Consider the following 12,348-nt stretch of genomic DNA (forward strand, 5'->3'; position numbering starts at 1 on the left):
TTTGATTCAATTTAATCCCCCAATTTTTTAAGATGATTCAATTTTGTCCTCTCTAATTTGATACCAAATTAGTAATTAAGCTTAATTACAACTTATATATACATATTAAAATAATTTTTATTATATTTATAGATTAAATTACTCCATCTAACTATTCAAATTTTTTTTTTTACATGTATAGAAACTTTCAAGTGTAAAAAATTACAAGTGAAAAATATAACAAATGAAATAACATGAGTATTTAGGGAGTGATTTGATGTATAAATGGTAAAAAATTATTTAAACGTGAATGTATAAATTATAATTAAGCTTAATTATTAATTTGGTCTCAAATTGGAGAGAACAAAATTAAATCATTTTAAAAAATTGGGGGACTAAATTGAATCAAAATTGTAAATAGAGGGACTAAATTGAAAACAACCAATGATAGTTTGACACGTGGCACAATCGTGACCTGCCACGTGTCACAACCATAAGGTGACACGTGGCAGTATAAATTTTTTTAAAAGAAAATTTAAAAAAATTAAAAAGAAAATTAAAAAGAAAAATAAAAAAAAATTTGAAAATTCCACAAAATGACACGTGGCATGTACGAAGACGGTGTTAAAGTTGACTTAACGGCAGGGACCAAATTGAACCTTTTAAAGAATTAGAGGACCAAATTGAACCTAAAAATAATAAGGGGACCAAAATGAACCAACCCAACAAATTAGGGGACCAAAATGATAATTAAGCCTAAAATAAAGGGATCAAATTGAGACTAAGGAAATGACACCTGGCGTAATACTGACACGTGTCACTGTCACTGCCACGTGGCACGATGACAGCTTGACACGTGACAATTTTTGATTTTTTTAAAAAATTTTAAAAAATAAAAATAAAAATAAAAAAAATTCAAAAAAAATAATAATAAAAAAATTCAAAAAATCGAGGAACTGACACGTGGCACTTTCTCTAACGGCGTCAATCTTGACTTAACGGAAAGGGCAAACGTGAGACGTTTTAACAAAAAAGGGGACCAACTTGAGACTTTTAAAAATTTGGGTACCATTTTGAGATTTTGACTCCAAAATGGGGACTAAAGGCATAGTTAAACCTATATTTTAACATTGATTAAAAATTAAAATACAACAATTAAGTTAGTAGAAATTAGTAAGACATTCATCTATGTCCTTCAGTTTCACATGTAGGTCGTTAGTCATTTATTGCTTTATCTAATTTTCTAGTTAATTTTTATTATGTCATTTTTATTATGTCATTTTTGTTATCTAATATATTTTGTTAAATTAATTTATTGTACCAATAAAAAATAATTAAAAAAAATATATAATCTCTACTGTTAACAAAATTTTGTAAAAAAAAAAACATATAAAAACTGCAAGGTTAAAAAAGCTGAGAAGTGAAAAATTTGAAAAACAAAATATAATCTATAATGTTAAAAAAAAAAAAAACTAGAAGTGAAGTCGTTATATAAGACGACGACTTCACTGTTCACAATAACAGAAATTGTCCTCTACTACGACGACTTTGTTTTTTACAAAAAAAAAATAAGAAATTGGTTCGGTGAAGGATGATTTCACTTTTAATGTCGTCCTCCCCATGGCGACTTAATCTAATTTTGCAATAAAATTTTTAACGGACCTATTTTACAAATTTATAGCCAAAACGATCCCAAAATTAAAAAAAAAAGCCTATTTTTTAAGTTCAGCCTTATTTTCTGTGTTGCTAGATGTAATCATACACCACCTCTTGATTTTGGGAGGATTGATGGGATAACAAAAAAAAAAAAAGGTCTAATGTACTCTTATTCGTTTTGTGCAATTAATTGTAATATATATATTGTTGTGGTGAAACTCTTCAAGAATTATTTAAAGGAAAATTTTATGTAACCCAAGGTTTTTAATGCATAAAAAAAAACTAGTTGTTGAAATTGATTAGTTTTCTTTTTCTTTATGACTTCTTCAACTGCAGGCTTTGCATTTCATGAAATTGGTTATCCCATACAAATTAGCAGGACTTGATCACCAATGGCCACATTTTCTAAGAATTTACATTGATGTAACGTTATATTTTAGAACGTGTTTAGAGTAAAATCCAAATGCAACCTAACATGTTATAAACTTTAATAAAATGATGAGTTCTTTTTTATAGTAGATGTCACTGTTCAAAAATAAAGAAACCCACGAGATCCACGAATGTTATATTATATTATTGTAACATGAGAATAATGTAACCAGATAAGGATAAGTACGCACAAAACCTATCACATATACTTTAAAGGAAAATGTTTTTGGGACATTAGATGGAACACATTACAACTCATTTTTAGGTACAATTTTAATCATTAAAATATTAACTTGTGTAGTTTAAAAGAAATAAAAATTAAAAAATAAAATAATAGATATGAAAAAATGTGTAAAAATTTGTTAGATATTAAAATAATACTACCTGCTTTAAAACGTACGTTTCCTGAGACACAAACCTTTTGTTTGGAAACACAACAACACATTTACTGTTGAATCTTATGCCAACTTATTTTTGTAAAAGTTTTATACAAGCACACAAATTTATACGCCTCCCACATTTTTTTTACATCGTTGATTTTGACAAATAATTTTAAAATCAAAATAATATAATCAAATTAAAAGTAATTTGAATGTTTAGATTTTGTATAAAAGTGGAGGTCATTTTTTTTAGCGTAAGAAATAGGTAATTATACTCTTTCACTGTACTTGCACTTAAATAAATACTATACAATAACTATACTTTCTTTAATTACCAATAACATTTTACTTCTATAAAATAAAACTTAAAAATGATAAATCTGACTGTGGTGAAAGAGTTGGGAGCCACTTTACAAGCTTTCCAAGTGTGCCTTAATAATTTAAACTAAAAATAATTTAAATATTTTTTTCCGAGCTACTTTAAGACTTCCAAAACTTACAATCTCTCACCTATGTAACTAGTAATCGATTTTCAAATCAAGATAAGACACCTTGAGAGGAAAGTGCAGAGAATAGTATTTAAACATAAAATAATACTTTTATTTTAAAATATCTAATAATATAAAATGAATTAGCTTAAAAAAAGTATAAATGTTGATTTTTCTATTAGGTATTGAAAAGGAGTAGATCAAAAATTTTCCAATATACTATGAATCTTACATGCTCATGCAGTTCACGGGTTCTAATTTTTCCTATTAAATATGTGAGAAGCGTGGCACTCGCTGAGCGGAAGTCATCACATAAAAAGCCACTAACACCACTCACTCTTCATCATCATCGGAAAGAGCAGAGAAGAAGAAACAATGGAGACACCACGACCATTGAAAATCTACTTCCTTCCGTTCTTCGCACAAGGCCATCAAATCCCTCTGGTTCAGCTCGCACGCTTGGTCGCCTCACGTGGACAGCACGTCACAATCGTCACCACTCCCGGCAACGCCGAACTCTTTCAGAAAACCATCGACGACGACATAGCCTCCGGCCACCACATCCGCGTCCACCTCATCAAATTCCCCAACACCCGTGTGGGTCTACCGGAAGGCGTAGAAAATCTGGTTTCAGCCACCACCAGCACCACCGCCGCAAAAATCCACATGGCGGCGCACTTCATCCAGCCTCAGATCGAAGCTGTCCTGAAAGAGTCCCCTCCCGATGTCTTCATCCCCGACATCCTCTTCACCTGGAGCAAGAACCTGTCCAAGACTCTTCAAATCCCGAGGCTCGTCTTCAACCCTATATCCATCTTCGACGTGTGCATGATTCAGGCCATTAAAACCCACCCCGAAGCCTTTCTCTCCGATTCCGCGCCCTACCATATCCCCGGTCTCCCTCACCCTCTCACTCTCCCGGTGAAACCCTCGCCGGGTTTCGCAGCGCTCACGGAGTCTCTTCTCGAAGGGGAAGAGGACAGTCATGGAGTCATCGTGAACAGTTTCGCTGAACTCGACGCGGAGTACACTCAGCATTACGAAAACCTCACAGGAAGAAAAGTGTGGCATGTCGGCCCCAGCTCCCTGATGGTGGAACAAATCGTTAAGAAACCCGCCATTGTGAGCGAGATCAGACACGAGTGTCTCACGTGGCTTGACTCAAAGGAACGGGACTCGGTTCTCTATGTTTGCTTCGGAAGCCTCGTTCTTCTTTCGGACAAGCAGCTTTATGAATTGGCCACCGGCCTGGATGCCTCCGGGCACTCTTTCATCTGGGTGGTTCACCGGAAAAACAAAGAAGGAGAAGAAGAAGAAGAAGAAAAGTGGTTGCCAGAAGGGTTTGAGGAGAAGATAGAGAAAGAGAAGAGAGGGATGCTGATAAAGGGATGGGCGCCGCAGCCTCTGATCTTGAACCACCCTGCTGTGGGAGGGTTTCTGACGCACTGTGGGTGGAACGCGGTGGCGGAGGCGATCAGTGCTGGGATTCCGATGGTGACGATGCCGGGGTTTAGTGATCAGTACTACAATGAGAAGCTTATAACGGAGGTGCACGGGTTTGGGGTGGAGGTAGGTGCGGCGGAGTGGAGCATATCGCCGTACGACGGGAAGAAGGAGGTGTTGAGAGGGGAGAGAATAGAGAAGGCTGTGAAGAGGTTGATGGATAGAGGAGAAGAAGGTGGGAAGATAAGGAAGAAGGCGAAGGAAATGCAGGAAAAAGCTTGGAGAGCTGTTCAAGAAGGTGGATCTTCACACAACAGTCTCACTGCTCTCGTTGATTACCTCAAAGCTCTCATCCCAAACAGGGTAACAGCTACCTAATACTCTTTTCTTCCTTCTTCTCTCTTCATAAACCAATAAAAATCAGAAGCCATAAGCGCTTATGAAGCTTTTAGCCCTAGTTCAAATATGGCTTTCAAAGTTTTGAAAATGGTTTAATATCACCGCGTTGTATCAAATTTATGATTACAGTGTTTTTTTTACTAAAGCAATTAATTTCTTTTTTATATTACCGATCTGAATTCGCATATAAAAAATTAAGGATAAAATTAAGTTGTGTCTCGTATAGACGACTAAATTTTAAAAAAGTTATATAAAATGTACAAGTCCTATATGTTATTGAAAAATTTAATCGTAAAAATATCTAAAGCCAAGTCATATTTCACGTTGACAATTTCATTACGACTTCATTTTAATGAAGTCGTACACATAAAACACGATTTATTTTATCTGTAACAATTTAAAACGAACCCAAACCAAACCCAAATCGATAATATAAAAAAGAGAATAATCCGTTTTCTAAAAAAAGCCGTCCTTCTAAAACCGTCATCATCCAATGTTTGAGACAGGACAACACTTTATATATATATATATATATATATATATATATATATATATATATATATATATATATAATAAAGTGGTTGTCATATTATTTATATTTTATTTTAGCATGAGGGTTTGATTAAAGTAATATATGATGATGGACTGTGGTAGTATGTGTAATTTATTTTAATATTTCTTTCGTTTAATGAAAACTACCTTGGAATCTACGTCCAATTAAATATTAAACAGATCATTTATTTATATAGTTATTAATTGATTATCATATTTCATATCTCATCACGAAGCTATCTCACAAACCTTATTATAATTTAGTGTTTCCATATTACTTTGAATTAATACGTAATTTATATGATTACATAATTAAAGTTTATAAACATTTTCGATAAATATGTAAATTACAAAAAGTATAGATAAATATTTATTACATCCCTAAAAACATATATATTTTCTGCCAATTTTTTTTTTTAAATTTTTTTCTTAAAAAAACATTTGTAACTTTTGTTAAGAATAATAGTTTGCAATAATTTTCTATCAATTTCTTTGTAAAATATTTTATATTAATTTTATAATTTTGTAGAAAATAATTATCCACAAAAAAAATTACCTGTTAATTAAAAATTGTAGAAAAAATAACAAAAATAAATTTTTTTCTTACAAAATTTTATAATAAATTTGTAAGAAAAATCTCATAAAATATAAAAAAATTTAATAGTGTTAATATTTAATTGAAGAATTAGATAATATTTATCTAAGTTAACATAACTCCATAAACAAAATTTAATTTATTATTGGATTAGTGTATTAGTGTATTATAATATATCAAATTTAACTTGTATTATTTTCAATTCGTACAGTAGTCATTATTATCCATTGGATTGCCCAGTAAGCGTATTTATACTCTTTAATTTGTTTATTTACACATAAACAAACATTTAAACATTATAGTGACCATGACTACAAATTGGCTATGAAGGAAGGCTAAAATGGGCACGTAATAACGATTTTTAAACCGTTATTATTTCAATTGTCGTTAAAAATTCAAATAAATGACACAGTTTTTAGAGTCTCAACAAAATATAAAGCAACAACGGTCATTGTGCAAAACAAGAAAAAAAATTAATTAAATAAATGACGACGATTATTGTAAAAAATCGTCATTAAAAGTGTAAATGACACAATTGCTATAAAGAATTGTAGTCAAAAGTCAAACCATGATAATTGTTTTAAAGAACCTTTATCAGAAGTGTGATTTGTTTTTTTTAAATTTCATATTTATTTTTTTGAAAGCCACGATTCCTGTATAAATTTTCAGAACTCATTTTGCAACCATTCAAGACAATCGTTCACCATATGTAAACAAAGTTTAATAAAAATAGTTCTAATGAGTTAACAAAATACTCACAACACATTTGAATCAAGCAAATATTTCTAAATACTCACAACATAATATAAATCACTAAGTAAAATACATTTTAAAATTAAATACTATCTTTAATTTTAAAAAAATATAAAATATTATAATATCTAACTTGGAATGTAGATACGAGGAAATGAAGAATCGCAGAGGGAAGATCATTGGAACGGAGAGTACCAGAGAAAAAAATCGGAGCCACACGCAACAAACTTAACGGGCAAGAAAGAATTACCAGCGAATGAAACCACAAGTGATGTAGAGACCACTAGCATAATCGCGAACGCGAACCCCACCATCAACGCGTGAATGAGGACCTCAATAGTGAACCTTAGTAGCAACGTTAATGTAATAATAATATAGGGATGCAAATATGTAATAATAATGTAATTTAAAACTTAATTATTCTGATGGTCCCCACTTTAGTGGAAGTGTATCAATTTAGTCCCCGCTTTTAAAAAAGTTTCAATTGCATCCAAATTTTTGAAAAAAGTATCTCAATTAGGTCCCTTTCAAAAAAACTTATTAACAACGTTAACGACATGCCACATGCCAATCATGAGTTTTTTTTTTTTTATTTTGCAAAAAAATTGTCACCAAATGTCATGTCCCTGGTATGACACGTGCCATTATCAATGCCACATGACAGGACCATGTCATGTGTTAGTCTCGATGTCAAGTGTCATTGTCTTGATTCCCTATATATGTCTTTTTAATTCAAATTAATTCCTACACATGTCTCTTTGATTCAATTTTGTCTAAATTCTTTTCAAAATAGAGTAATATTGTCTTTCTATAATTTTACACCAAATTTATTATTTATATAAGTGTTATACTTATATTTTTTTTATTAAAACTAACTTTTTAACATATTATATTATTGTATATTATTAACCCATGTTTTGTTAATGATGACTTTTACCACTAAATTTTAATACAAATATCAATACTTAATTTTTTTAATCTTATAAAAAAACATGATAAAAAAAACATATTAATTCATGTTTTGTTAATTCTCTTTTTTTATCAGATTAAAACTAATTAAGTATAAATATTTTTACAAAATTAAGAACTTATATTTATAATAAAATTTAGTAATAAAAGTCATAATTAACAAAACATGTGTTACAATTAAGAAAAATATAATACGTTAGAACATCATTTTTAATAAAAAAATATTAGTATAACATTTATACAAATAATAAATTTGATATCAATTTGGAGAGGGACAATATTGTTCTATTTAAAAAAAATTACATATGTAGGGACTAAATTGATTCAAAGAGACATATGTATGGACTAAATTAAAATTAAGACAATGACACTTGTCACTAACATGTGGCAATGCCCTACCACGTTGTAGCACAAATAATGTTACTTGACACACCAAGGACCTGACACGTGACAACAAAAGGTTTTGTGAAAAAAAAGGGGTTTAATATGTTTTTGTTCCTTCAACCTTTAGTAAAAATTGGAATTAGTCCCTCTTGGAAACTTTGAATCAATTTAGTTCCTTAATTCTGTAAATGCGTGGACTTAGTCTTTTTAACCAAATTTTATTAAGTTCATTTGACTTTTAAACACATTTCATTATAGTATTTTAGTTTGTTTACACCATTTGACATATTTTCTCTTCATTGTTAGCAGAGAAACACGTTTGAAACATTAAATAAACTTTAAAAAATTTAGTATTTGGTTTAAAGGACTAAATTAACGCATCTCTAAAGATAAGAGACTAAATTGGTTCAAGTTTTCCAATAGGGACTAATTCCAATTTTCATTAAAAGTTGAAAGACCAAAACTATATTCAACCAATAAATAAATAAATAAATTAAGAAAATCACATATTGACATGTAACATGTCGTTAACAACATCGTTAGTAATTTTTTTTAAATGGACCTAATTAATAAATTTTTTCAAAAGTTGGGATGCAATTGAATTTTTTTGAAAAGCAAAGACCAAGTTGACGCATTCCCAACAGAGTGAGGGGCATCCGAGTAATTAAATCTAATTTAAATCATTAATACTTCCAAATTAAGTTTCAATTATTAATTATAATGAAGTGATTTAACATGTAAATATAATAATCAATTTCATTTATCCGATTAAAGACATTAATTAATTAAAATTTTTAAAAATATTTATATAATTAAATATGATATATATATATATATATATATATATATATATATTAAAATAAAAAATAAAGCAAAAAAATTAATGGGCCAACCTATCAACCCATTGGCCATCCATTAGCAAGACAAGTGCAAATTTTTATTATGTTTTAGGTTTAATTATGCCTTTGGTTCCCATTTTCGTAGCAAAATCTCAATTTGGTCCCTCTATTTTTTTTATCTCAATTTGGTCCCTATTTTGGGAAAGTTGATCTCAATTTAGTCTTTTCCGTTAGTAGCACATTAACAACGTTAAATGGAATGTCACGTGTCAGTTCCTGAATTTTTTGATTATTTATTTATTTTTTTGAATTTTTTTAAATAAAAAAAAATTGTCACGTGTCAAGCTGTCATCGTGCCACGTGGCAGTGACAGAGTGATGTGGCAGTGATAATGTCACGTGTCAGTATTATGTTAGGTGTCATTTTCTTGTTCTCAATTTGATCCTTATATTCTAATTTTTGTCTCAATTTAGTCTCTATTTTTGTAAAAATAGTGCAATTTTGTCCCTCTCCAAATTGAAACACAAATTAATTTTTATATAAATGTTATACAAATATTTTTATTAAATTTGATATTTTTATTCAAATTGATATTTTTATTATATATTTTTAACATAACTAAGTTTATTTAAATTTGTGTTTCACATTCAACTTTACTTAAAATTGTTTTCAAATTTTAAATTTATATGTTTTTGATTGTTACATGAACTAGTTAAAATTATATTTAAAATTTTTATAATTATTATTTTTATATCAATTCAAACATTTGTATACAAATTATTGAACTTTACTCATTTAAAAAAATACAATTATTTGAAATATAAATTCAAATAAAAAAATAATATTAAAGTACGACGTAATAAAATATCAATATAATTTATGATTTTTTTTCTATTAACAACTTTAAAACAATTTTAATAAAGTTCAATGTAAAATATTAATTAAATAAACTTAATTTTGTTAAAAATATTTACTTGAAATATCAATTTTGATAGAAATATTTGTGTACATTTATATAAAAATTAAATTTGATTTCAATTTGGAGAGGGACAAAATTGCTCAATTTTTATAAAAATTGGGACTAAATTGAGACAAAAATTAAAATAAATGGACCAAATTAAGATAGTGGAAATGACACCTAACATATAAGTGACACGTGTCATTGTCACTACCACATCCGTCTGTCACTGCCACGTGGCACGATGACAGCTTGACACATGGCAAATTTTTTATTTAAAAAAATTTTAAAAAAAATCAAAAATCAAAACAAAAGTAAAAAAAAAATCAAAAAAATCCAAGAATTGACACGTGACACCCCTTTAACGGTGTTACTGTACCACTAACGGAAGGGACCAAATTGAGACCAAAAAAAATAGAGGGACCAAATTGAGATTTTGTTACGAAAATGGAAACCAAAGACATAATTAAACCTATATTTTAGTACGATGGGCAACCCATCTTGTCCTATCTCATATGCAAATGACCAGTCTTGTCACCCTAACTCTTGTAAATAACTCAATTCAATTAAACATGATGTGTCATTCAATACAATCAAACAAATATTTATTTTAAAACCTTAACCTTAATGTTTACCCTTTTTTTATTCATTAAAAAAATACATTATGTAACAAATTCCATGTAAGCAATCAACTTAAGCCTTATCATTATCTATTAAACCTCGATAGGAATTTAATCAATGCAATATAATTTGGCTCCTTAAATGAAACTAATCTCCACCTACACCGTTATCATCAAACATGACACACACAACTTTGTTATACATTTTTTTTTTGTCAATGGTCTATGATTCTTTTGCACATCACCTCTCATTATGTGTGTTTTGTCCCTTAATTTTACTTTACAACAACAACGACAAAATTCGCATTACCACTTGATCAAAATAGGATCCCAAGGAACCTCCCAATTTTTTTCACCCCAAAACCGTAACACTTAGAACATGAATAATAAAGTTTAGGTTAAATAGCTTTTTAGTTCTCTCCATTTTAATTTAAAAAGTAATTACTCAAAGAATAAAATTAGAAAAGTTGTATATACCAAAATGAAAAAATTCTCTCCATTAATGATATAGAAAATAACTACTAAAATAATTAAGTTATTAAATGACCATACAAGTAAATACCGTGAACGATAATAAGTAAAAGGGTACCAAATTTAAAACAACGCAAAAAAAAAAACGGATGACCCACTATTCTTTAGAAAGGTTGTCGTCTTCTTTTTATTCATTGAGTAGCTTCTTTGTTTATGCTCACAAAATTTTAATACTTAAAATGACACAAAAGAAAAAGTTAAATTTGAAGGCAATGTTATCATTGAGAAATATGTTATTAGGAAGAGTTGGCACAATGTTTTTTATGTAATGAATTTGATGCATTAAGATTAAAAATAATAATAAATTAAGATCTAATTAATTTCTTCTCTATTTCCCCCTCCTGTATTACAATTGTAAAAACCTATAATTCAATTTTTATTCTTCTCATTTTTAATAAGTGATTCTAGGAAAATAAAATAAATTAGGAGGAAAAACGTAATTATTGATAGATAAAACTAACGAAATTGGATTGTTAGTTTTGTATAGTCGACCAAAGTAGTACTAGAATTTGTACAACTGCGAGAGAGGATAGAAACATATAAATACAAAAAACATGTAATTTAATTTTAATTATGTTTTGATCTCAATCTTTTATTTTTTTTTAATTTTTAATTTAATCAAACTGTTATATATCGATAAAACATTTCATCTAAATTATAGATAAAATTTGTAGATCTATTTGTGATAAAATTGTTTCATCTGTTTGACAGAACAATTTTTGTGATAATTTATAGCTTATATATTTTTCTTTTATTTATTTGTTTACTTAATGTACTCTTTATATTTTTTAAAAAAGTTAATTGGTTTGATCTTAACTTAGCATTAATGTCATTTCTCTCTATTTATCCCTAGAATTGGACAATAAATCCACATGAAGAGGGAGTGATTGTAATAACATAAGTCGGCTCATCATCTCTAAACAACACTAAATCTGATTTAACGGAAGACAAAAAATGTTATTAAATTTAAATTCTAATAAAGAACAAATATCCTTGAAATTTAACTTATATGAAAAAATAAATTTTAAAAAAATTAAATAATTAAAAAAATGTACATTTATAATTTCTAAAAACATGTAATTCTCTAATTTTAAGATTTGATTCCATAATCATGCTTTAATATATTATTTTACAATTTCCAACTATATGATATTACTTTCACCAAATAATTATAACCTAGTTTATCACTTTCCACTACTTTTATACTAATTTTATCAAATATAATCATAATTATGTGGTTTATCACTACAACAAAAACAATTTTTACGAGAGGTTATTAATAGCATTTCCAGGGTTTTAACCCTGTTAAAGAAATTACCGACAGTTTGTTTTTCCCTTAGAATAATAAGCATCATTAATGTATTACTAGTGGT

General features: G+C 28.7%; 1 protein-coding gene across 1 annotated transcript; it reads left to right on the plus strand.

Annotated features, from left to right (window-relative positions):
- Positions 1–3,241: 3,241 nt before the first annotated feature.
- On the plus strand, positions 3,242–7,054 carry LOC114167301 (UDP-glucosyl transferase 73CC6-like). The gene is made up of 2 exons (XM_028052356.2): positions 3,242–4,738; positions 6,819–7,054. The coding sequence occupies exons 1-2, from the start codon at positions 3,308–3,310 to the stop codon at positions 6,996–6,998; spliced, it is 1,611 nt and encodes a 536-aa protein (XP_027908157.2). The 5' UTR covers positions 3,242–3,307; the 3' UTR covers positions 6,999–7,054.
- Positions 7,055–12,348: the final 5,294 nt, after the last annotated feature.

Source organism: Vigna unguiculata, chromosome 10, assembly GCF_037176805.1.
Source record: "Vigna unguiculata cultivar grain cowpea cultivar isolate G323 ecotype 2 chromosome 10, ASM3717680v1, whole genome shotgun sequence".
Lineage (NCBI taxonomy): Eukaryota > Viridiplantae > Streptophyta > Magnoliopsida > Fabales > Fabaceae > Vigna > Vigna unguiculata.